General features: G+C 57.8%; 4 protein-coding genes across 11 annotated transcripts; 2 read left to right on the top strand and 2 right to left on the bottom strand.

Annotated features, from left to right (window-relative positions):
- Positions 1-411: 411 nt before the first annotated feature.
- Positions 412-9,922, bottom strand: LOC121333984 (cytochrome b5). The gene is made up of 5 exons (XM_041400832.1): positions 9,710-9,922; positions 3,703-3,831; positions 3,258-3,284; positions 1,965-1,996; positions 412-1,077 (listed from the first exon to the last, which is right to left on the bottom strand). The coding sequence occupies exons 1-5, from the start codon at positions 9,866-9,868 to the stop codon at positions 987-989; spliced, it is 438 nt and encodes a 145-aa protein (XP_041256766.1). The 5' UTR covers positions 9,869-9,922; the 3' UTR covers positions 412-986.
- A 4,015-nt stretch (positions 9,923-13,937) lies between these two features.
- Positions 13,938-19,649, top strand: TERF2 (telomeric repeat binding factor 2). 6 transcript variants are annotated; one of them, XM_041400431.1, is made up of 10 exons: positions 13,938-14,265; positions 15,237-15,332; positions 15,736-15,881; positions 16,071-16,157; positions 16,671-16,814; positions 16,994-17,391; positions 17,841-18,227; positions 18,688-18,773; positions 19,022-19,071; positions 19,483-19,649. In XM_041400431.1, exons 1-10 carry the CDS (start codon positions 14,079-14,081, stop codon positions 19,639-19,641), a joined length of 1,740 nt encoding a protein of 579 aa, XP_041256365.1. In that variant the 5' UTR covers positions 13,938-14,078; the 3' UTR covers positions 19,642-19,649. The 6 variants fall into 6 exon arrangements, with proteins under 6 accessions (XP_041256365.1, XP_041256367.1, XP_041256364.1 ...); XM_041400433.1 differs by having other exon boundaries at positions 13,940-14,265; positions 16,668-16,814; positions 17,997-18,227; XM_041400430.1 differs by having other exon boundaries at positions 13,941-14,265; positions 16,668-16,814.
- A 596-nt stretch (positions 19,650-20,245) lies between these two features.
- NIP7 (nucleolar pre-rRNA processing protein NIP7) lies at positions 20,246-25,173 on the bottom strand. 3 transcript variants are annotated; one of them, XM_041400427.1, is made up of 5 exons: positions 24,767-25,053; positions 24,552-24,690; positions 23,915-24,055; positions 23,675-23,826; positions 20,246-20,795 (listed from the first exon to the last, which is right to left on the bottom strand). In XM_041400427.1, the coding sequence occupies exons 1-4, from the start codon at positions 25,012-25,014 to the stop codon at positions 23,707-23,709; spliced, it is 648 nt and encodes a 215-aa protein (XP_041256361.1). In that variant the 5' UTR covers positions 25,015-25,053; the 3' UTR covers positions 20,246-20,795; positions 23,675-23,706. The 3 variants fall into 3 exon arrangements, with proteins under 3 accessions (XP_041256361.1, XP_041256362.1, XP_041256360.1); XM_041400428.1 differs by lacking the exon at positions 20,246-20,795 and adding an exon at positions 25,060-25,173 and having other exon boundaries at positions 23,503-23,826; positions 24,767-24,853; XM_041400426.1 differs by lacking the exon at positions 20,246-20,795 and having other exon boundaries at positions 23,503-23,826.
- Positions 20,820-23,028, top strand: TMED6 (transmembrane p24 trafficking protein 6). The gene is made up of 4 exons (XM_041400429.1): positions 20,820-21,499; positions 22,218-22,344; positions 22,479-22,630; positions 22,787-23,028. Exons 1-4 carry the CDS (start codon positions 21,302-21,304, stop codon positions 23,009-23,011), a joined length of 702 nt encoding a protein of 233 aa, XP_041256363.1. The 5' UTR covers positions 20,820-21,301; the 3' UTR covers positions 23,012-23,028.
- Positions 25,174-25,200: the final 27 nt, after the last annotated feature.

Here is a 25,200-nt window from a genome sequence, read left to right as displayed (position 1 = left end):
GGAAGCAAACTGTGCACTGTCTGCACTTCAAGGCCGACTGCACAACACACAAAAAACAGGGCAAGAGGAAAACACTCTCCTCTATTCCCAGACAAAACCAGCATTATCCTCAAATCCCAAATGGATTTCTTTTCCCTTTTCATTTTGGGAGAAGAGACCAGATTTAATTGTTTCCCCCATCTGGTGCACATTCACAGTACGTAAGAATGAGTTGAGTTTCCCATACATGTGTCAGATCATGACCTCAGGGAGAAAGAAGAATCTGCATTTCCAGAAGCCACATGCCAGTTCCCACTGGCTCTGCCACGCACAGCACGAAAACACCCAAACCAACCAGGATTCAATGTAAGTTGTTCACAGGATATACATTCCAAAGGGACAAGTACAAACATTACAAAATGAACAGAACAGCTTTTAAAATCCATGTATTTGTTTAACCGTTAAAAACAGACAGGAAGAGAAAGAGGTGGCCAAACCAACAGCTCCCTGCCACTCCAACTAGTGTTGCCTGCACGCTCTGGGAACGTTCTTGTGGAACCAAAGCCTTGGACATCTTTTCTGGCAAGGGCTGGAGACAACTGGCAGATGATTCCCGACTGTGTGAAGGGCTGAGGCAGAGCCACAGGCCCAGGGCAGCTTTCAGGTGTCTGGCTTAATGCAAAGGCATTGAGAGAAAAGGTTGTCTGGGGGTTATGTCAGAGAGCGAGAAAGAGCGAGAGAGAGCACGAGGGACATCACACCAATGTCAGGGAATAACAGAAGTTCCTCTTTCCCTGCCACTGCAAGAGGGAAGTACAAAGATCTGAAGGTCCCAGAGTTAGGATAGAGTTTGGAATTAGCTTGGTCCCATGGATCTATCAACATCACTTGACAGACTCAGAGCTAAAAGCAAGGCAGGAAGGCTGAGGGCAGCAGAACTGCACGTGTTGCACACACACACTCTCTCTCCCTCTTTTCAGGCTGTCTGAGGCCCCAGCAAGGCCAGCTCAGGAGCTTTTCCCATCCGACATGTAATAGCGATACATTAAACCTAAGACCAGTGCTCCGAAGATGGGGATCAGCCATGTCGACCAGAAACTACGGGGAGAGAAAAAGAAACAAACTAAAACACACACACCACAGAAGCCAGAAGAAAGCACCTAGTTAATAATCCATTCCCAATATTCACCCCTTGTTAGACATCCAGGGAATGCCTGGGAGCTGTACCCACAGGTTGGCCCCCTAACCACGGCCACAGCTGGGGCAGGCCCCACTGTCCCCGTGCACAGGCTCTGCCAGCCCCCAGGAGAGGCCCAAGTGTGGCTTTGTGTCTTATAAAATAGCAGCTGGATGGCTGAAGTTTCCAGCTTGGCACATCCAGAGACCAGCGGGGGGGGTTTGTTGTTGGTTTGGTTTTATTTTCCTTAAATAAGTCAGGCTGTAATTTGTGTTGTACAAACAAGGCTGTTGACTCAAGGATGGCAACAGCTGTGCCCCAGTAAATCTGCCTTGCTCAGACTCCAGAGCCACAGGCTCACCCTCAGCAGCCTCCTGAACAAAACCTCCTGCACGGGCTGCAGGAGACCAGGGCCCTGAGCTGGTTTTAAGGATTTTCAACTAGACTAGGCTGATCATGGTAAAATCCTCCAAAAACCCACCCATCACTGTGTTGTGCCACCCCTCGGCCCACAGCGACCACCCAAAGAACCCCTGTGGTTCCAGGGGTGCAGCCAGCGCCGTGCAACAGCAGCACCTGGGGCAGAGAATTCCAAACACTGGGATGCTGGCTCTGCCCAGCACAGAGCAGAGCCAGGCTCACATCCAGCAAGGAGGTGCACACTCTGACACTTGCTTTGGGGCATCTGCTGCCAGGACACTGCAGTACATCCCCAGGGATATTCCTGCCCTTTGGAGTTCATATGCAGCTCTACAAACAGGGTCCCAAGCCCTCCATTTGTCACTCTTATTTTCAGGAGATACTGTACCTGGTTTGGCCTGAGGATGTCCTGCTTGGATTCTGGAGGAGGAAAGAGTGAGTTAGCAGGGGAACAAAGAAACATTAAACGTGTGCTAATAAGACAAGCCTGAACGTGTGATCGCAAATACAGAGGGAAAATAACCCTCCTCTCCCAAACACCCCCTGTCACCAGTGTGGCTGTTTTTGGGGATGTTTGCTGTCATCTTCATGTTCTTTCCATCAATCCAATTGGTCCCACCCAGTCACCAGCTTCATGCTGGAACTTGCACCCCTCTCAAAATAAGGCTTTGCTTATTGCATCACAGTTTTGGGGTGGTTTTGTGCTTCCCCCTTATTTATTTGTACATTACTGATTCTCTCTCTTGCTGCCATCTTTAAATTACACTGGAACCTCCTTTTAATACAGATGATGCGCTCTGGAGAGAGCCCTCAGCTGTGCATAACATGCTGGACTTATTGATCAGAAGAGAAAAATACTTGAATAAAGTATTTAACTCAGACCTAAGAGAGCTACTCTGATCATCACTGATTTCTGTGCACATTTTCAGCATGAATCGGAGTTGAATGAAACAATACATTTTAAGGTGAATATGTACATAATCACACAGCTCCTTATCTAAGCATAGGCTTTACCCAGCCTGAGCTACCCTTGATTTCCCTGCAGACAGTTCCCATCTGGATTTCTGCTGCTCTGCAAGTGGTCCTGCTCAGAGGAACATCTCCTGAAAGCCCTGTTGAAGGCAGAGCTGTGCCCTGTCCAGGCCTCCCAGCCCAGCCAGCTGCGAGGCACATGTTTACCTCCCAGCTGGGATTCTATTTATTGCCTTTTCCCTCTCCCCATCCCTTCCAAAGGCATTTTTGCAACACTCTGCCCTGTTCTAGTCCAGGAGTACCTGAGTGTTAGGCAACACCACTGATCCCTGAGGCAGTTAACAGAGAATTCCTGTTTGCCAGCCAGCCCCTGTTGCTGTCTCCTGGCTCGGAGGGAACAACAAGGAAACCAGTTCCGTGGTCAGGACACAGCCAGAAATGCAAAAAATGGTCTGTGGCTCAAGGTGTGGAAAAAACATCACTGCTGCCAGCAGAGAAAGGGCACAAAAACTCACTTCCAATTTCACACTGAGGTGCCCACTGAGGTTCAGAACAAAAACAAAGGTAGAATTTGCTTGGGAACTTTATTCAAGTGTAGTTTGCGTAAACATAAAGCCACAAGCTCCACAGGAAAAAAAGAGGGGGGAAAAACCTCCAAAAGACATGTGACATTAAATAAAAGCAGAAAACTGAAACGCTGAGAGCTTACCTTAGAAGCTTCCTTTCCACGATCGTTCTGTCAGGCGGAAAAAGAAGAAGAAAGAGGTAAGTGCTGACTTCAAAGGAAGGCTGCAGCCTTTATGAGGGAATTGTTCTGTACAAAGGTAATTGCCTGGGCTCAGTTTTCAAAGAAGTCCTTCCTTTGGCACCCAAAGGCAGGCAGAAAGGTGTTTGTGCCCCTGGGAACGCTCACCCTCCTGAGCTCAGAATTACAAGGCAAAGATGGATTATGCTTCCACCAGCTACAGAGGGAACCCGTGAATTCAGCTTAAGTGCCCCGATTTAAATGAAGTGTGAAATCTGTTCTGAATGCTGGAAGGAGAAGACTAATTTAGTTCAGTTTCTCCAACAGAAACCCTGGACAACACAGGCACTGCCTGAGCCCCTCAGCTACTAACTTATTTCACTTATTGGGGGTTACACGAGGCACTCACCGGATGGACCTCTCCGATGTAGTACTGCTTCAGCATTTCCCTGGCATCTGTGGAATGCCCCACGTCTTCAAAGCTCTCAGTGGCATCTCTGCCAGCTTGCTCGAGCAAGACCTCTTCTCCACCTGGGTGCTGGAAGAGAAGAGTCCAGGTGAGCCAAGGGCTGGATGCAGAAAGGCACTGAGGATGTCATCAGCCTTCCTCCCAAGCTGCACCTCTGGATGCCTCAAGCAACACCATCAACAAAATCTGCCAGAGGTTCAATTGCCCAGCCTCTCCTCAGGAATTCACAGACACCACTGGAGGAAAGGATATTCTACTTCTTCAGGTACTACAAAAATGGTGTTTGGCTGACTCTGCACACCGAAGTGCAATACTGAACTTGATCCTGTGTGCAACCACCAGGGACGTGAGGGGAGGAAACCATGAAGTACCACAAAAATTATACTGTTTAATACCATACACTGATTTCAGAGCTACAACAGCCAATTCCCCAGGGAGCTCCACAGTGACAGTGCCACTGCTGTGGGTGGCAGCTGGTCACAGCTGACTCTCAGATGGGATGAACTGGCACAAAGCCTGGGTGTGGCTCTGTTGTCTCTGGTGGGCTGGGCTCTGTCCACTGTCCATGTCACAATTCCAGGAACAGCCTGGCAAGGGAAAGCACGAACCACAGACCTAGCAAAGGCCAATCCCTTTCCAGCCCGAGTGTGAACCACCAGCTAATCCAGTTACACCAATAAAGTGGTCACACATCCCAGGGCACTCACAGGAACTAACCCAGTTTTCCAGGGCTTCAGGCAACCAGCCTTGAATTGGAGAAGAGACATTTCAGATCAAAGGACCAACACACCTCCTTTTCTCTGTCACATCCTTCTCCTTCCCACAGACACAGAGCAGTTGCCACCCCCCCCTTCCTTCAGTTCATCTGCTTTTGCTGCCAAAAGTCTGAATATTCCCTCCAGGCCATCCCCCCTGGTACCAAACACAGGGTGGATACAAACCAGCCCCCTTAGTTGTGCCGGTGGGTTGCTGCAGGCAATCCTGCAACCCTTGGATCACAGCTCTGTATTTGGAATAAAGCCCTTTATTATCCAGTATGTCACCAAACCAACACAGAGATTTCTCAGGAGCCACAAAGGGCAAGGTGGAGGGACACAGTTTGCCACAGGCAGTTATCAGGTGGCTGAGCTGGGGCACCAGGTGAGGCTCCATGGCTCATTCCCTGTGTCCAGCTGCAGTTTTCTGGCTGCCCCTTCTCCCACACCAACCCTCAGGCTCGCTCAGTCCCAGAGGAGACAGATCAGGGACTGCTGGATGTCACCTGTTCACACAGAACAACTGTCCAGCTTCCAGCTAAGATCCACTGAAAAGCTGCCCATTTATCTAAGACTTTTAAAGTAACTCCTTAGGATTGTCTCACCAGAAATCTCATATTTCAGACAGGAAAATACCTGAATTTTAAGCAGATAACCTTTTTTTCCTATTAATTCACCCTAGAAGGATAGACAAAACCCAGCAGCCACAGGGAACGTGCAGTGGATCTTTCAGTGGCGTCCAGTCTCTCCACAGGCAAGAGACAAGAGGAAGGCTAAAATTCAAGAGAGAAGGAGAACAGTAAAGCTCACTCTTCTTTACATCTCTGGCTCTGAAGCCTTTCCATGCACTTGCTAAATCCACAATTATTTATTCGTGCACATCTGTCTTCCACTGCAATCTCCAAGCCTAAAAGAAAAAGACCTTCAAAATATTTTGGCATCTCCTGTTTCTGAAGGGCTCTGTTCTCCAGACAGCACTGCTGCAGCCAAACAATTCCCACCTTGTCCTAGCCCAGCAAACGTAACCCCAGACTATTTGTACAGGAAGTCATTGACTCTGCCACAAAACTGCCCAAATCTGCAGCTCAGCTGCTGCAGGAAAACATGGAAACTTGCAAACTGTGGGGGGGAAGGAGACTACTTCCAGGGGAAACAATGGCTGGAAAATGTCAGTTTCTGACAAGAAACAGCCAAAAGCAAACAAGGAGAGAGGTGACAAAAAAAATGGGTTCTCTGTGTCACTGGACCTTCAGCACACACTTCAGTAACAGTGACTTGGAACTGAGGGCACGCAGCAAAGGCCTCTGAGAGCACATCCCAAATTTCCACAGGGAGAGAGCCTGGAGTCCCTTCCCCACAAACTCCAAGAACCTGTCTGCAAATGTCTGGCTGGGAACTGCTGGTACAGACCTGCTGGAGACACAAAGGAGCTCAGCAGCAACACTAAGCTCCAGGACTAATTAGATCACTGTGTCAGGTAAGAGATAAGATCACCAGGCTGAGGAGGAGCGAAACTTTCATTCCTAGTGCCCAGAGTTAAAGAAATAAACCAGGAGAGGGAAGAGTATTCCTGTGCAATAATCATGTGCCAGCACCATCCAGTGCAGAACCAGGACGAGCAGTCACCTGGAGGAATGATCCACACATCCTGCACAGAGCTGGGAAAAGGCAGGGAAAAGGTTTTCCAAAAACACCTCTGCCAAGCTGGAGCAAGTCAGCATGAGGAAACTCAGATGCCTGGTGCTCCTCCTCCTCTTGAAGAACACTATACCTGAAACCAAGGGAGCGATTTGGGTCAGTGGTGTCACAACCCAGGCTCCTTCCACCTGGAAACTGGAAATGGATTCCTCCTCACACTTATCACAGGGATCAGGAATGGCAGCGTGTGCTGAGACACAGAGCTCTGGGGGCTGCTGCTGTGGCTTGGGGGCTCAGATAACAGACACAGAGCTTCCTGGAGAAACGTGGATCTCCAGACTTCCCAAGACATAGTGAAAATGGACAGAAACTGCATCCCTCCAGCAGAACCGTAAGTAAGTCTCTTACAGTGCACAAGCTAAAAGCCCAGATTTTGATACTGTTGTGGTGAAGTGTGAGCCTGACAGACCCCAGAGCACCTGCAGGAGGTACAGCTGCCTCCCTCCACCCCCATCACCCCAAGCACACAGCCTGCACCTGCTTATCTAGAGCACTGCAGCCAGGAGCAATAACAGGTACCCTGGTGCGGTCCAGTTACCCAGATCTGGGAGAAAATAGATCACCATAAGGCTCTCTTAGAGTTTAAAATAATCCCCTTTCATTTCAGGCACTCGCAGGCTCTCTGAAGCACAGGAGATTGCATCTCCCAGAAACACCTGCAACACCTCAGCTGCTGTCTTTGCACACTCCTGGTTTGTGTTCTTACAATTCAGTAGATTTTGTTATGTGGCAGATATCTTGTTACTCCTATCACACATAATGTGAACTGGAGTCTTTAACTGGCCTACACTTCAGCAGCACAGGGATTTTGGGTTGGCTGACCTGCAGTGTGTAATTTGCAGGAATTGTGAAGCCAAATTCAGCCTTTCAGCGGTGACTTCTTCAGGATTGCACAACCCCAGCCCCTGAACGTGCCAGTGCTCTCAGCAATGCCAGCCAAATCTGTGAGCAAAGGCCAGGAAGGGCACCCAGCAGCTCCTGCTCCCGTGAGCACACGGGGCAGGGGGGCACACGACAGCACCTGAGCTCTGCAGCTCCAGCTCCCCAGAGAGCTGCAGCTCCAGAGCACACCAGCACTCCTGGCTCCCCGTGCCTACAGCTCCAGAGCACACCAGCACTCCTGGCTCCCAGAGAGCTGCAGCTCCAGAGCACACCAGCACTCCTGGTTCCTTGTGGCTGCACATCACTCCCAGCACTCCAGAGGGTAACAGACACAAAGAGGAGTTTTGCCAATAAATTAGGCCTTGATCTACAGCTCCCCTGTGCCAGCAAGGGGTGTGCACAGCACAGTGTTGTGTCAGCCATGCTGCACAGCTCAACAGTGCCCTTATTCTTCTCCCTCATCCAAGTAGGTCTTTTTATGTCAGAAAAACACAAATGGGGAAAAGGGCCTGGAAAGGACAGAGTGAGATATCATCTCAGGGTGAAACACCATCTCAAGGTGACACTCAGGGCACTGCTAAGCCTGACTTGCTGGAGGGACTGAAGCGTTTTCTGGGCTCACTTATAATTCCAAAGGTGTCCCAGGGAGCAGGTCCCAGGCTCCATCTTAGAGAGAACATCGAGGTGAAGACTCAGCCTCCCTGCAGTGTCCCCACTCTGAATCACAGCAGAGACAAGTGTAAGACAAGACTCACAGCTCCTGCATCTGCTGTCCCAAGCTCCAGCTCGTTCTGCCTCTTCCTAAACCCTAACCCAGCATTTTCTTATTCAGAAACCAGCTGTAAATGGCTTTTCCAAGTTTTTGCCTGGTCTTCCCCTGCACCTACTTAGCCTCTGTGCACCCACAGCTCCCTCCCATGAAACTGTCCTGCTTCCACCTTGCACATCTCATCCCACCAAACTGTCCTGCCTGGAGAAAAGGAGGCGTGGGGGGACCCTCTGCCTGTCCACAGCTCCTGACAGGAGGGGACAGCCAGGGGGTCGGGCTCTGCTCCCAGGAACAGGGACAGGAGGAGAGGGAACGGCCTCAGGCTGGGCCAGAACAGGCTCAGCTTGGACACCAGCAGGAATTTCTTCATGGAAAGGGCTGTTCATTGGAAGGGGCTGCCCAGGGAGGTGCTGGAGTCCCTTGGAGGTGTCCAAGGAACACCTGGGGACAAGGTGGGGATTTGGCACAGGTTGGACTCCATGGTCTGGGAGGGATTTTCCAGCCTGGACAATTCTGTGATTTGGTCATTGTCTGGACCCAAAGAAGAAACCAGATTGTGTCCAACTTTATAAATAAACACTGAGAGCTGCAGAGCAAGGCACAGCCTCCAGCTGCCAGGTGATCCCCTCTCCTGATGCACCTGCACCCTCTCCAGTGGCTCTGTCACTCCACAGCACACAGGCTTCAACCACGTGGGCCTGGAGGGAAACCAGAGCTGAATTCAGAGCAGCAGAACCAACAAGCTGGAACAAGTGCATTTCAGTGAAGTGCCTTCTTTGGAGCTGGTTCAGCCCAACCTTTGTACATTGCCCTGCAAATGCCACGAAGTCTCTGCTGTTATTTTAAGCTGGGATAAAGCCCTTAGAGATTTTCATAGAGCCACAGAATCACAGAATATTCTGACTGGAAAGGACCCACAGGAATCATCGAGTTCCACTCCTGGCCCTGCACTGATCCCCCAACACTCCCACCCTGGGAGCACTGTCCAGCCTCTCCTGGAGCTCTGGCAGCTCTGGGGCCGTGCCCATTCCCTGGGGAGCCCGGGCAGTGCCAGCACCCTCTGGGGGAAGAACCTTTCCTGATACTCACCCTAAATTTCCCCTAGTACAACTTCATGCCATTCCCTTGGGCATTACTATTTTGTTACTGTTTATTCCCATTTCATTTCCAGCTCTCAACAGTTAGGACACCACTCTCAACCTTCTCAAAATCAGAAGACAAAAGCAGCGAGTCTTGAAGGATTTTTTTGTCCCCACAGCCAAGGGAACCAGAGATTTGGCAGGAGCTGCACTGTTTGCAAACCCCTGGTGCGCGGTCCCCTCGGGGCAGCAGCAGAGGGTGGCTGCGGTATCACCGTCACCTCCTCCGAGGTCTGGGTGTCCCTGCAGCCTTCGCACTCAAACTGCTCAAGCGCCCCGGCCCCGCTCACCCTTCGGGAGTGAGGCCCGTGACTGAAGGAAACCGGCGCCTCCCCGGGACCTGCCCGAACAGACCCCCCGGGAACCCCGACCTGCCCCAGAGGAGCCCAGCGCAGCCCGTGCCCCCGGCTGCCCACCGTGGCCCGCCATCCCGTCCGCCCCTCGGCGGCAGAAGCGCGGCCGTGAGGCCCGGCAGAGCCCGCACAGCCCGGCCCGGGGAGCTGCCCCGGGACACCGACACCCCCCGAGCCGCGGCCGGGCCTGCCCGCCCCCTGCTCTCGCCGCCGGCCCCGGCATCTCTGTCCGCACGGCAGCCCGGCCGCCCCAGGCCCTCCCGCCGCTCTCGGCCCCACAGACCCCGCAGCCTCTCCCCGCTCCCCTCAGCGCGCAGGGGCCGGGCGCGGCAGCCCCACTGCAGGCCTCACCTCCTCCAGGAACCGGGTGACATCGTAGACGCGCCCGTGGATCACCAGCCAGGCCTCACGGCTGGAGTTCCGCTTCGCCACCTCCTCCAGGGTGAACACGGGCGCGGGCCCGTCCCCGCCCGCTGCCGCCGCCGCCTCTCCGCGCCGCCCGCCCTCCATGCTGCCCGGCGCGGCTCCGCGGAACGCGCGGCCTGACCCGCGCCGCCCGCCGTAGCGATGGCAACGCCCCGCGCGGTCTCCGCTGCGCTCGGGGACCAATGGGGAGCAACTCAGAGGGGGGCGCTGCCGGCGCAGCCAATGGGAGGGCGCGGCAGCGGGCGTGGGCCAATGGGGAGCGGCCGGGGCGAAAGGCGGGAAACGGCGCGCGAGCGTCGCCTCTGAGGCGGCACCGGGATCGGCGTCCTCAGCCCGGTCCCGCTCCTCCCTCAGTCCCGGTCCCGCCGGTCCCGCTCCTCCCTCGGCCCCGGGAGCGCCGGTCCCGCTCCTCCCTCGGTCCCGGGAGCGCCGGTCCCGCTCCTCCCTCGGCCCCGGGAGCGCCGGTCCCGCTCCTCCCTCGGCCCCGGGAGCGCCGGTCCCGCTCCTCCCTCAGTCCCGGGCCCGCCGGTCCCGCTCCCCCCTCAGACTCCCCTCAGGTCCCCGCTCCCCCAGTACTGGCTCCCTGTTACCCCGTGCCACCGGAGATTGCGGTGCCCCTCAGCAGCCCGCCCTCAGCTTTTCCGGTCCCTTGCAGTTCCTCCTGCACGTCTGTGAAACAGGGGTGACCCACAGCCCTCGGAAGCGGCCTGACCAGGTGGGTAATTCTCCTCCCTCCAGCCGTGCAGAGCAGGGTGAGGCTCAGAAGCTCAGGGAGCCGAGTAACTCACGAAGCCGATGGTTTCCCTTTGGGAACTGGCACTCGTGGAGTTTATTTCCTTGCACTTGCACGGGTGCACGTTTGTTGAACAAGTGCTGAGGAGGAGAACCCGTGCTGTCAGTGCTGAGCTGTGGCCAGCGCTGGCTGCAGGTTGGAGGTGTGAGCAGGGAGAGTGCAGCGGGCTCACGGCTGGGCAGCTCACAGATCCCTCTGCACGCTAAAGGGAGCTCAAGGGAAGTTCTCTGTTTGCACAAGTCCATGCATCCACCAAGCCAGATACTGGGATGTAAAAGGCTCAGCCTCTTCTGAAACCTCTCACAGTCACCTAGTCAATATTAAATATTTATTAAATATTAAATATTGAGCTGCTGCTCCTTTTGATCCTTTCTGTCTACCTTTTCCCAGTCATCAGGGCTGTTTCCCTTGCTCTGTGTGTAACCCAGGATCCTCTGACAGTGCAGTGTTTCCAGCTCCTCGTTGTGCCCTGCTCTTGGCACCTTTCCAAACCAATGTCTTTCCTTCTAGATCCTTCCCTTTCCTTCTGGATCCAGCCCAGCTCCAGTGGGATGAGTTACCTTTGCTCAGATTGCTTCAGTTTCTGTCATCTATTGCTGGGCTTCTTAACAGGTGCCTTTGTGCTTCCTTCTGTCCGTCCCTCATGCCTGGAGGGTTTCTCTGTGGGTTTTCAAAGAAATCTCACCACCCTCCTCCACATTTCCCTTGTCCCCTGCTCCCTGGTTTTCTGTGGCTCTCCCCTGCTTTTCTAAGGCCAGAATGGTCTTGCAAGGGGCCTTGGAGCTCCCCCAGTGCCCCCCCTGCCATGGCAGGGACACCTTCACTGTCCCAGGTGCTCCCAGCCCTGCCCAGCCTGGCCTTGGCATGCCAGGGATCCCGGGCAGCCCCGGCTGCTCTGGGAGCTTTGTCCTGCCTGGTGCTCCAGCACAGCGAGAGCAGAGCCTGCTGACAGGGACCCCGGTGGTTTTCCTGCCCTGTTTCCTGCTCTAACTCCTCCAGAAGGACGTGACAGGCACGAGGCCACGGCAACATGCAGATCCTGTTCCCTGGAATATTTTCTTTCATCTGTAATCACTTCATCAAAAGCCATAAATCAGTGAGGGGAGGCTCCAGTGCACGAGCACGGCTGCAGTTTGTGCCTTCCTGCCCGGTGTTTGGTTTGGCACCTGGAACTCCAAAGCTTTTCCTGGAAAACTGATGGTGACACCACAGGAGGACTCAGTGAAACCGGACAGTGAGGCCACCGGCATTCCTGGTCCTGCTTCCACCATCCCTGCTTCCTCTTTGTTCATTGGAGACGATTCAGGGAGCAAAGCTGGGTTCATTTTTGTGTTTTCTCTGGAATTCACCATTCCAGGCTTGTTTGGCTGCTGTTAACACACTTGGCCAGGGCAGACCCTGAAGGGGTGAGGGAGGGAAGCCTGGGCTGGGCTGCCAATGCTGTGCCCTCCCCAGCTCCAGAAACATGGGAACTGTCACCTCCTCCAGCTCTGCTGGGGGATCACAGTTCCTGTGACATCTCTCACATCACCACCCCATCCAAACCCTCCCAGGAGCTGCAGAGGCCTCGTGGATCTCATGGGAAGCCTGGCAGGACGGGAGGTGATCTCCTGAACATCCAGAGGGGCAACACCTTCACCAGAGGGCACTGGAGGGGGAGATGGCAGCCCAGAGGGAGCAAAAGGAGGCACGGGGAGTTCCCCGAGTGAAACCTGGCTTGGCCAAGGCAGGTGGCTCTCGAGTGGCTTTGTCCTGGTGTCTCAGAGAGGAATCCTGCTTTGCTTCCCTTGGGAGAGGATCCAGAACTCCCTTTCCTGACCTTTGTGCAAAAATGAATGAAATTGCTCAAAGTGCTAAAACCTGTGCAGGGCCAGCGGGACCTGCTGAAGCGGCTGGCACATCCACGTGGAGCCACAGAGGGGCCGAAGTCACCGAGCTCCCTGAAATCCACGGGATTTTCTGCCCAGGAGAGCAAAGTGCCTGAAGGGCTGTGAGCAGGACTGGGGCTGATCGGCCCCTCCCTGCAAGGAGGGGACAGAGCCGAAATCCCAGGGTCCCACCCTGCCACCTCCTCCTGCTTCTTGTGAGAGAGGAAGAGCAAAACCGCTCTGTCCACGAATATTCCACGTGGAAAAGGGTTTGGGCCAGAGCACGGTCCCCTCCCCTCAGCCCAGGAAGCAGCTGTGGGTGCCGCATCCTTCTCGCATTCCAAGCCGTGTCCCGCTCCCACCCTGCTCCCCAGGGCAGTGCCCCCGCCCCGGGCGACCCTTCTGCCTCACACAGATTATTTTTATCTTCCTTTGTTTGCCAATAAAAATCCCTCCCAGTTTTTCTGTTTTCCATCTGACACACGGATTTTTCCCATGTGTGTGTTTCCTCCTCGCCTGGCCTGGGGCAGAGGGAAGGGAGGATCCCAGATCACCTCACGCCAGAGGAATTTTCACGTGCTTTTCCATCTCAGGTGAGAGAGCCTCCAGGACAGCGTTAGGAATGTCCCCTGGGCCGAGGAGACACGTGTCCAAGCAGGACACCCCAGAGTGGCAGAGAACCACGCCATGATCCCGAGGATCAGCTTGCCAGTGCCTTCGCCTCCAGGCACCGGGGAATCAGCGAGATCACCGGGAAGACAGGACTTGTAATTCATCACCCCAGCTCGGAGCGCCTGTGGGACAATCTGTGCCCCGAAACCCTGCCCAGGGGAGCTGGTTTGCGTTCCGGGTGAGGGGGACTGGCAGCACAGAGCACCGGGCAGACCACGGAAAAGGCAAAACCCAGGGTGGCACTGCCGGGTTCGGGTGACGCGGGTGTAACCCACCTCGGCCTGCCCCGGTGACACACCCGCTCAGGGCTCTCAGCACTTGCAGTGGGCGTTTCGCTGCTGTGGGTCCCGTCGGACGGGCAGCGGGCCGAGCCCGAGCCCCAGGGACCGGCCGTGGCCCCGGGACCGGCTGTGCCCCCGGGACCGGCTGTGCCCCACGGACCGGCCCGGGACCGGCTGTGACCCCCGAGACCGGCTGTGCCCCCGGGATCGGCTGTGCCCCCCGGACCGGCTGTGCCCCCGGGATCGGCTGTGCCCCCAGGGACCGGCCGTGCCTCACGGACCGGCTGTGCCCCAGGGATCGGCTGTGCCCCCGGGACCGGCTGTGCCCCAGGGACCGGCTGTGCCCCCCGGGACCAGCCGTGCCCCCGGACGGGCCGTACCCCCGAACCGGCCGTGCTCCCGGGACCGGCCGTACCCCCGGACCAGCCGTGCCCCCGCCTGCGCCGGTTCCCGCTGCCCTTCCCGCCGGGTCCCGCCCATTCCCCTCCCGGCCGCCAGAGGGCGAACAACGCTTACCGGCGGGTTTGGCGCGATGCACGCCGGGAGCTGTAGGCGCGGCGGAATGTGCGCGATGCACGTCGGGAGCTGTAGGCGAGGAGCCCGCTAGATAAAGCCGCGCGCTGAGAGTCCGGCGGCGTCGCGTTGGTGTCGTCACTTCCGGCGCGCTGCGGCCTGGCGCGATGGCGTCTCGGCGGCCGGCGCGGCGGGAGCGGGACCCCGAGCCCCAGCCCCAGCGGGCCGGGATGGCGGCGCTCCCTGAGAAGACCGTGAACGGCTGGGTCCTGCAGTTCTACTTCCACCGGGCCATAGAAGCCTACCGCTCCGGGCGCAACCGTGATTTCCGCCAGTTCCGCGACATCATGCAGGGTGCGCGGGGCCGGGCCGGGGAGCGGCGGGGCTGGGGGGGCCCGGCCCGGGCCGCTCCCCCCCCCGACCCGCCGCTTGTCCCCCAGCGCTGCCCGTGCGGGATCGGCCGTGCCCCCGGGATCGGCTGTGCCCCCGGACCGGCCGTGCCCCACGGACAGGCTGTGCCCCAGGGACAGGCTGTGCCCCCGGACCGGCTGTGCCCCACGGACCGGCCGTGCCCCCGGGATCGGCTGTGCCCCCGGACCGGCTGTGCCCCCGGGACCGGCCGTGTCCCCGGACCGGCTGTGCCTCCGGGACCGGCCGTGCCCCCGGACCGGCTGTGCCCCACGGACCGGCCGTGCCCCCGGGACCAGCCGTGCCCCCCGGGACCGGCTGTGCCCCACGGACCGGCTGTGCCCCAGGGACAGGCTGTGCCCCCCGGGACCGGCCGTACCCCCGGACCGGCCGTGCCCCCGCCTGCGCCGGTTCCCGCTGCCCTTCCCGCCGGGTCCCGCCCATTCCCCTCCCGGCCGCCAGAGGGCGAACAACGCTTACCGGCGGGTTTGGCGCGATGCACGCCGGGAGCTGTAGGCGCGGCGGAATGTGCGCGATGCACGTCGGGAGCTGTAGGCGAGGAGCCCGCTAGATAAAGCCGCGCGCTGAGAGTCCGGCGGCGTCGCGTTGCTGTCGTCACTTCCGGCGCGCTGCGGCCTGGCGCGATGGCGTCTCGGCGGCCGGCGCGGCGGGAGCGGGACCCCGAGCCCCAGCCCCAGCGGGCCGGGATGGCGTGACTCCCTGAGAAGACCGTGAACGGCTGGGTCCTGCAGTTCTACTTCCACCGGGCCATAGAAGCCTACCGCTCCGGGCGCAACCGTGATTTCCGCCAGTTCCGCGACATCATGCAGGGTGCGCGGGGCCGGGCCGGGGAGCGGCGGGGCTGGGGGGGCCCGGCCCGGGCCGCTCCCCCCCCTGACCCGCCGTTTGTCCCGCAGCGCTGCTCGTGCGGCCGCTGGACAGGGAGCCGGACATGGCGCAGATGCTCCGCATAATGCAGCTGCTGTCGCGGGTCGAGGAGGGCGAGAACCTCGGTAGGCGGCCAGCCCTTCCCGCGGGCTCTGCGGGGCCCGGTGCTGCTGCAGCCCGCTCCTCCTGCCCCCGTCCTGTGTCCGCGTCCCCGCACAGAGCAGGGCCCCGGGGCTGTTCCTGTGCCGCCGAGAGCAGCAGCCGGGGCAGGCAAACCCGTGAGCCTGGTGACTCGTGCTCGGCCTCAGGGCTTCCAAAATGCTGCCCCGGGTCAGGGCTGGGCACCTGGGGCTGCCTCAGGTGCTCCTCCGGTTTCCCGAGGCTGTCGGGGGCAGGAATTGCAGTTGAGGCGCGTGGCAGTGCCTCGGCCCCGTGGGGTTGTGGCACACCCGTGGGGCGGATGGCTGCCACCTGTGCAGGTGAACTACCAGCTCTGCAGGGAAGGGCTGTGACCCCCCAAATGTACAGATGCAATTCTTACAGATTGCACCTTCGACAAGGAGTCAGAGCTGACCCCCCTGGAGTCGGCCATACTTGTCCTGGACTTCATCCGTGAGGAGTTCTCTGTGGCTGACAGGACCATGGAGGCTGTGCAGAAGATGGTGAAGGAAGCTGTGAGATCTTTTTCTTTCTCAGTAAATCCGTGGTGCAGCTTTTCTCTCACGTGGGTGATGGTGGGAGCTGCCTCACGTGTGGGGTTCCCTCTTTGCAAGCTCCTACCTGCAGTGCTGGGGGAGTTCTGAGGGGAAGCTGGCACCCAGCTGCTCCCTGTGCCCTGCTTCAGTCTGTGCTTTCCTCTGCAGGCTGTTGTGGTTTGCATCAGAAACAAGGAGTTTGAAAAAGCTTCTGATATTGTCAAGAAGCACATGGGGAAGGAGCCCAGAAACCAAGTGAGTCCGTGCTGGAATGACGTGGGAGCTGCTGGTGTGTCCAGAGGGGGTCTGATGTGTGCTGGGAGGTTCGGGGTGAGGAGGCCCAAATGGAAACAATCCCTCTGGAGTGCTGGTCCCCGAGTGCTGCAGGTCTGGATTGTCACCTTGGAGTCCCCTCTGTCACTGAGCTTCCCTCACACCTTCCCTCACACCGGCCTTCCAGGCATCACCATTTATCCCTTGGTGAGCCTCCAGCTCCCCTTCCCAGCATTTTCTGGGAGGTGTTCCCATTCCTGCTCCTGCAGGGACCTTGGGCACTGCAGGCAAGGAGAATTCCTGCAATGAGGTGGTTGTGCTGCTCCTCTGGCCTTTTCCCAGGCTCGTCAGGTGTTAATTGGTCGTGCCTGGAGAATGCCAAGCAGGAAGGGCCCAGTCCTTGTCCCTGTCCTTGCTGTGGCTGTCACTGCTTCCCCTGTCCCTGCCCGGAGCATTCTTACCTGATCCTCTGATCCTGAATCTCTTCTCCAGAAGAAGAGGAATGAGTGGCTGGCTGTCATCCGGGAGAAGAACCCCTCTCATCCAAAGGTCAGAAACTTCTCCTACGAGGACTTCCAGCAGAGCATCTTCGAGTTCCTGAAGGGCTACGTGGACGACTCGGAGCCGGCGCTGCTGACGGTGCGTGCTGCCTGGGGCTGCAGCAGGGGACACTGCAGCACTCAGCTCAGCCATTCCTCAGGGGTTTAGGTGGTCAGACAAGTTGTTCCATCCACGGAACGCCTTTGGGAGGGGATGGAATGGGATGGGAGCGCGAGGAATCATCTCTCTGATGGTGCTGTGCTTTTTGTGTCTTCAAGCTATTGAAGAAGACTTTGGACTCGGAGCACAAAGCCAAACCCTCGGAGTTTGCAGATGGGCTGCACGAGCAGGCAGCAGCTCCAGAGGCCTCAGCAAGGGCAGAGAGCCCAGCCAGAGCTCCAGAGCCAGCAGGAGCAACAGAAGACCTGGAGGGAGCTCCCAGCCCTGCAAAAAGGGCAGCTGGTCCCACAGCAGCTCCAGAGATTATGGAAGAAGCCAGTGGCCCTGCTGCAGCTGTGGAACCCATGGAAGTAGTCACTGACCCAGCAGCAACGCCTGAACATTTAACAGCAGCATATGATACCCTGAAGGGCACTCTAGAGCCTATGGAAGTAGCTAAAGAACCAGCAGCAGCAGCCCCAGACCTCCCCAGGGTGTCCACCAGGGAACCACAAAGGTGGGCAGAGGAGTCTGGCTCTAGATTGTGGATGCAGTTGGCCTCAAGTTCTCTTCCAAGGGGTAATCCCCTGTCCAGGCAGCTCCTAACTCCCCAGATGCCTGCCCAGGCCAGGCCAAAGGTGGATCCTGGGAAGGGTGCTGAGGTGGTTTGGTTCAGTGGCTGACAGGAGGTGCTGCAGTGACCAGGGAGAGAGCAGTGGCTGGAACAGAGCAGTGTTGGGAATGGCAGCAGGCAGTGGAGCAGGAATGTGTGTTCCCCACACCTGCTGCCTGGGACACTGTGCCATGTGGGAGGGAGTGCTGGAGGGCTGGGAATGCCCCCTTCCATGGATTTGCACTGCGGGGCCAGGAGCTGGGAATGCCAGTGGAGGGCGAGGCTGCATTTCGGGGCAGCAGAGCTCTCTTGGTGGTTTCCCTACAAGCCTCCTGGTTGTGTTTATTTTGTAGGCAGCCCCCTGGAGCTGTAACCTCGTGTGGGATTTCTGTTCTGAGAGAAGCTTTCAAGATCCTGTCGGACTCCGGGGACTCGGACGCCCTTTTCAGCAAACTGGATGAAACAGACTTGCCTTCCCCCAAGCAACTGTCTCCTTCTGTATCCCACAGAACCAAGAGATGCAGAGAAGTGGAGAATCAAGCTTCTGAGACCTCAGAGCCTACTGCAATACCCCATAACATCAAAAACTTGTTCAGCATAAGCAATCTGATCGTGGAGTTGGACGGCTCGTCCAGCAAGTCGAGCGAGTGCCCCGACTCTTCCCAGGAGCATGTGGTCTCTTCTGCTTCCAAACCTGCTCCAAAACTGCCTGATGAGCCCCTGTCTGCCCAGAGTGAGAAGTATGGAGCCCCTCTCGTGTGGTATTGTCTGCTCTGCCCCCAGATTTGTCCTGCTGATGTTGGTAGCCTGAGCACCAGTCCCTTGCCCTGTGTCCCAGGATGAGTGTTTGACCTTGCCTGCCAGCCCGTGTGGAACTGGGCACAGCAAACCCTCTCCTTTTGGCTTTAAAATTAATTATGGGTTAATGAAGAGGAGAAAATTATCAGGTCCTGCTGCTAGTGAGGTGCTGCAGCTGGTCCTGGCGGGTGATTCCAGTACAGGGAACATGTGTTTTTCCACACTTCTCCCAGCTTCAGCATCACTGGCCTGTCTGTAGGAGCATCCTTCTCTTGCTTCCCACCTCTTAAGAAATGCAGTGTCCAGAGGCTGGCTCTGCTTGCTTGGTGGCCCTGCACCTGCTCCCCAAAACACCTTCTCCTGAGCCAGTAGCCAAAGTAATTGACTCTCACCTAATTTCAGGTCCTTCCAAGGAAGGTGGAACAGCTCCTGTGGCACGGAGGAGAAGGACAGTTGGAGTGATGAGGATGAGCTCTTCGCAAATGCAAGTATGAGAATCCCCTGGCAGGGATTACCTTGACCAATCCTGGCATGGGAGTCACTCCCAGGGGCCTTGCTGCTGCCTGGGTGACTGAATTTTGAAACCAGAAATCCAGTGGAAAGGCTGGGATAAAGGAACTGGGTGTATAGCCTGTCACAAGGTGCTCTGACTGCACAGCTTAGCAGTTAAGCCCTGGGCAGGGAGGTCTGTACCTCCCAAATTATGGGAAATGTAACTCTCTACCTTGTTTTCCAGCATCACTTGAGAAAAACAAAGTCTCCAACAACTCCAGCTCCAAGAAACAGGTATGTGGAGCCTCAGGTGCTTCCAGCAGGCCCTGCAGTGGGGCAGTGTCCCTACAGCCTCCAAGATAAAAGAGGCTGGAGCTGTGCCTGTCCTGCCTGCAGGGCACTGGGAATGTGCCTCAGGTCTCTTTGATGGTTTAAAGTAAGGTTTGCCAAATTCCCCTCGTGCTGGAGAGGTTGTTGTTCAGGTGGGGACACACATCTGGCAGCTGTTACCCAGGAACAGGTCCCACGTTGGTGCCACCAGGAGCTCTCCTCCTGGCCCGCAGGAGGGCAGCTGCTGCACCACATCTGCAGTGCTGGGGTGTTGTGTGCAGCTGCCAGGACTGTCTGCCATTCCTGGAACGGGTAGCGAGGGAAGGAACTGGCAGCAGGCTCCCTGCCATGCAGCTGCTTCCTTGCTCTTTGTAGAAATGGACCATGGAGGAGAGCGAGTGGATCAAGGAAGGGGTGAAGAAGTACGGAGAAGGGAGGTGGAAAACCATCTGCCTGAAGTTCCCCTTCAGGAACCGCACGTCAGTGATGATCAAGGATCGCTGGCGGACCATGAAGAAACTGGGAATGCTCTGAAGCCGGGAGCCACGCAGTTGTGTGCAGCTGCCAGGACCTGTCTGCCATTCCTGGAACGGGTGGCGAGGGAAGGAACTGGCAAGCAGGCTCCCTGCCATGCAGCTGCTTCCTTGCTCTTTGTAGAAATGGACCATGGAGGAGAGCGAGTGGATCAAGGAAGGGGTGAAGAAGTACGGAGAAGGGAGGTGGAAAACCATCTGCCTGAAGTTCCCCTTCAGGAACCGCACGTCAGTGATGATCAAGGATCGCTGGCGGACCATGAAGAAACTGGGAATGCTCTGAAGCCGGGAGCCACGCGACTCTCTTTTTGGTTTTTGGACCTTGGTTTGTTTTTTGGAAGCTGGACCAGAGTGCAGTGCCAGTGTGGCAAGGCCCTCTGACACCAAAACCATGAGTGAAAGGAACCCAGGAGCCGTGTGCTCCAGCTGCATCTGCCAAGATCAGCGTGCTGCACATGGCAGGGGCTGTGCAGCCTCTCAGCACGAATTTAGACTGAGACTTCCCTGCCCACCTGACCAGTGCAGCCTCTGGAATGAATCCCAGCTGTTTGCTCTGCTCAGGTGTGAGCAGAGGATGATCTCATAGGTACCTATTTTTTTGTGTTTGTTGTCTGTTCACTGAATCACTTGTTTCATCTGTTTGCCATCACTCCCTTGTGGAACAGGCAGCACTGGGTCCCAGCACTTCTGTGGGGAAGAGATCCAGGCAAGAGGATCTACTTGGGTTTTTTTTTTTCTTTTTCCCCTATTCATTAATGGGGGAAAAATGTGTGAGGAGAAATTCCTCCCTTCCAGCTCTGAGGCTTTAAAAAGATAAAATTACTTTGTGTTTCAGTACTTGGAACTGTTGGTTGTTTCCATGCTAAAATTTTTAGTTCTATCTGATTTTGGTCACATTTTCTTTGGACTTTTCCTGGTAATACCCTTGCTGTGTGTGAGCTCCAAGGGTGCCACACGTTCCTGCCTTCAAGTGCCAAAGCTGGAACAGTCATTTGTAAAATAAAGCTCCTTTCTTGTTTACTATCAAGAGTTGTGAAAGTGTGAATTTCTGCCTCGTGGGTGGAAATGCAGCAGAGGGGCACGGACTGCCCCAGGAACCTGGGGATTTCCCTTCCCCTCTGGGAGTGCTGGGTCGGGAGCAGCGCTGCCCTGAAGCTGTGACACAGGAAACATGGGAAACGGGAGTTTCTGGATTAGGTGAGGGGTGATACATTTAAATTTACTTTGTAAGTTTCTCTTGGCTGCCATCCAGTAAAGCCAGGGCTGGGAGAAGTCTTGTCTAGGACCAGCTGCTTCCCCCTCTGTCCTTCAGCTGCAGGTGCTGCACTGAGTGTCCCTTGTCCCCTGGCTGTGGCCATGCACTTTCCTCCCCTCCTGTAAATCCCTTCCCTGGAGAGCCCTGGGCAGCAGGAGCAGCAGGTCAGAGATGAGGGCCATTGCTGCCCAGTGGGAGGCAGTGCCCGTTGGTGGTGCCCCGCTGGCAGGAGCCCTGTCCTGCTCCTGCCTTCTCCAGGGCAGGCTCTTGCCCTGGCAGCGCAGGCGTCCGAGCTGCAGCTCCGCTCAGATCACCTTGAGCCGCGGTTAATGATTGATTACCCGTGCCCCCCTGCCCTGCCCTGCCCTGCGTGGGGAGCGAGTGCTGCAGCCCCGGGAGCAGGAGGATGCTGCTGCTGCTGCTGCTCCTGGCTCTGCTGGGCCCCGCTGGCTGCCCCAGGACAGAGCCCCTGAGCGGCTCCAGCCAGGAGCCGCTGTTCCGCGGCGCCGACCGCTACGACTTCGCCATCGTCATCCCCGCTGGCAGCGTGGAGTGCTTCTGGCAGTTCTCACACCAGGGAGGAAACTTCTTCTTCAGCTACGAGGTGGGTGCTGGGGACGTGTCCTGGGACGTCGCTGACAGAGCCAGGGAAAGGCTGGGCTGGACCCACCCTGTGCTGGTCCTGTGGCACACGGTATCTCGGGGACTGTGCCCTTCTTAAGGCAGTATCATGGGATTGTTTGGGTTGGAGGGATCTGAAAGATCATTTCCTTCCATCCCCTGCCCTGGGCAGGGACACCTTCCACTCTCCCAGATTGCCCCAAACCCTGTCCAGCCTAAGGGTTGACAATTGCAGGGATGGGGCAGTCACAGCTGCTCTGGGCACCCTGTGCCCAGTTCTCCACTGGGATATTCTTCCCCACTCCCACTGGGAAGAATATCTTCCTAATATAACCAATCGAATCCCTATCTGTCATCAATCCCATGCATTTTTTAAACTACCAGGTTTAAGCCCATGAAGTGGAGCTCTGGCATTGCTGGAAGCTCTGCCCTTCACTGCCTGGCTACAGGCTGTGGCCTGGCACAGCGTGTCCCTGAGCTGTCCCCTTCCCACAGGGGAAACTCCAGCCCTTTCATCTCCTGTTTACACTGAGCTGGCTGAAGGAGAGCCAGGGCAGAGCTGTGCCTGGCAGTGGCAGCTTTCCCCCAGCTCTGTGCTTGGCAGAGCAGCCCCACAGGAACACGTCCTCAGGGCTTGGCACAGCTCCATCCCCGACACAACAGTGACCCACAGATTCCCCTGGGGTGTTCTCTGCCTCCAGGTGCAGCGGGCCACGGGGATTGGCAACAACAGGAACATCCTGGTCACAGCGAGAGACCCCAATGGCTTCCAGCTTGGAGTGTCCCAGGATGTACGAGGACAGATCAACTTCGTCACCAAGGAGACAGGTGAGCCCCAGCCCCTGCAGCAGCTGAGCCTGCCCAGCCAGGGCTTCCCAGAGCACTGATTGCTCCTGCAATCCTGAGCACTCAGGATATGCCTCCCTGGGGCCCAGGGACCAACAACCCTCTTCCCTCTGCAGGTTTCTACCAGCTCTGCCTGGACAACCAGCAAAACCACTTTGGCTTAATGCAGGTGTATCTCAACTTTGGTGTGTACTATGATGACTACAACATGGAGCACAAGCAGCCAGCAGAGAGGAAGGAGCTGAACGACACACTGGAGGCAATTGGGGTGAGGGTCAGAGGGGCCATATGTGCCCCAGCAGAGCAGGGATGGGCAAGTCCTGCCCAGGACATTGAACAGGGCCTTTGTTTGGGCTGAGTGCAGCACTGAGTGCAGCACTGAGCCCCAGGGGCAGCTCTGAGCACGGCTCTGCCTCTCCTGCAGATGAGCATCCACAGGCTGCAGACCCACACCTTCCACATGTGGCGCTTCTACAACTTTGCCCGGATGAGGAAAGGGGCTGACTTCTTCCTCCTGGAGTCCAACTACAACTACATCAACTGGTGGTCCATGGCCCAGAGCTGTGTCATTGTCCTCTCCGGGGTGCTGCAGCTCTGCTTCCTCAAGCGCCTCTTCCACGCGCAAACCTCGGGCAGCCAGAAGTGCTAGGGCAGGGCAGGGACCCCCCTGCAGAGCCAGGTCACCTGGCTGCCACTCTGTCCCACCTCAGAGTAGGAGCAAAGGCTGGATTCTGCTTCCAGAAGCAGGTTGGAGAGTTCTCCCTGCTCCTGCCTCAGCTTCAGCCCTGGCATCACCCCAGGAAAAGTCAAAGGCCACACTGTCACCTGAGTTCTGTGTGGGTTTGTCACATCCCTACCCATCATTAGTGTCTTAATGGGCCTTTTCTACCAGACTCCCAATAAAGGAACCCCTGGCAGAGTCTGGGGAGCAACTGGTGCCTGCTCAAGCCATCCTGACTCTGTGAGACTAAAAGCTGCTGGGCTCTCCCTCCCTCCCTCCCCTGAAGCTTGTCCTCATACTCTGAGGCTCCCCCCAACCTCATCAGTCCCCCAAGACACACCCCAGTGTGTCACATTCCCCACAGGAGGAGCAAGGACTGATTCCCCCTGGACCCCCACACCAGACAACAGGCACTGAAAAAAAAGGATCAGGCTTTATGTGACAGGGCTGGGGCCAGGGCCCCTCCTCCTGTGCTGGCATCAGCCCCCTGAGGGCTCTGTGCTGGCAGCTCCCCACGTTTCCCTCCCACTCTGCGTGGGCTTCCCGCACCCACGGTGCACAACACAGTCCATTCCAGCCCGGAACACTCACAGAGCAAAGTCCCTGGGGTGCCCGAGGGTCCCTTATGTCAGCGTGTCCTCGTTCCGCACGTACTCCCCAACATCAGCCTGGTGGAACACCACGATGGCCAAGGGGTCGACCTTCCGGCACTCCTGCGTGGACTTGGCAGCCACCCCGAAGCCCTGGGGGGTGAAGGGGAGGTGAGGGAGGGTCGCCCATGGAGGAGGGTGAGGCATCCCCCTGTGGGGCTGGCGGGGGCCAGGCGCTCACCAGCGGCACGTCGGCCATGGAATACACCACGACACCCTGGTACTGCGCCGTGTTCTCCGTGATGCGGCCCAGACCCGACTTCAGCACGTGGTTCCCGTAGAGGAAGGACTGCTCCGAGCCTGGCTTCACCCACACCTTGTACTGCAGGAGAGGGGCCATGGGGCTGTGAGGGGCCATGGGGCTGTGAGGGGCAGTGGGTGTGTGTGGGGCAGGGCTGTGAGGGGCAGTGGGGCTCTGAGGGGCGGCTGTGAGGGACGGCAGGGCTGTGAGGGGCTGGGGAGCTGTGAGGGGCAGTGGGTGTGTGAGGGGCTGGGGGGCTGTCAGGGACGGCAGGGCTGTGAGGGGCTGGGGAGCTGTGAGGGGCAGTGGGGCCCTGAGGGGCAGTGGGTGTGTGAGGGGCTGGGGGGCTGTCAGGGACGGCAGGGCTGTGAGGGGCTGGGGAGCTGTGAGGGGCAGTGGGGCCCTGAGGGGCAGTGGGTGTGTGAGGGGCTGGGGGGCTGTCAGGGACGGCAGGGCTGTGAGGGGCTGGGGAGCTGTGAGGGGCAGTGGGGCCCTGAGGGGCAGTGGGTGTGTGGGGGGGCCGCAGGGCTCTGAGGGGCTGCGGGGCTCTGAGGGGCCGCTCGGGGCCCAGACCCACCTTGGCGTAGGGCGCCAGGAAATCCAGGGCCGTGACGCTGAGCCGGAACTTCTGGGACTTGGTGAACTTCCCGAAGCAGGTGCCCGGGGCCACCAGGCTCTCCCGGGGGACGCTGGCCGCCAGCTTCAGCAGCTTCTCACTGCGGGAGCAGGGCGGTGCTGGGCACGGCCGGGCCGCACCGGGGCCCGCCCGCTGCCCGCCCGCCCGGCGCTCACCTCAGGTAGTACACGCGGTCCCGGTGCAGGCGGAAGCAGTAGGTGCCATCGGGCCGGTCCACCAGCAGCTGGATGTTCTCCCCGATGCTGCAGGGACAGAGCCGTGAGCCCGGCCCGCCCCTCCTGCCGCCGTACCCGCCCGATCTCCGGTGCCACCACACCCTCGGTCTCCCGGGATCCAGCCAGCCCGGCCTTGCCGGTGCCCATCCCTTCTCCGCGCCCGGTCCCGCCCGATTCCCGGTGCCCATTCCTGCCGGTCCCCGTGCCCGATCCTCCCGGTCCCGGCCCCTCACTATTTCCCGAGCTTCTCGAACACCGCCCGCGTCTCCGCCTCCGTGAGCGGCCGCATCTCCCGCGCCGCGCACGCGGGGCCGCCGGGGCCGGAAGTGAGCGGACCGGAACCGGCGGTAGCGGAAGTGACGGACCCGGAACCG

The sequence above is a fragment of the Onychostruthus taczanowskii genome, unplaced genomic scaffold (genome assembly GCF_017590055.1).
Source record: "Onychostruthus taczanowskii isolate IOZ18803 unplaced genomic scaffold, ASM1759005v1 scaffold18, whole genome shotgun sequence".
NCBI classification, from domain to species: Eukaryota; Metazoa; Chordata; class Aves; order Passeriformes; family Passeridae; genus Onychostruthus; species Onychostruthus taczanowskii.
Note: the sequence above shows the minus strand (reverse complement) of the source record. Positions and strands in the feature narration are given on the sequence as shown.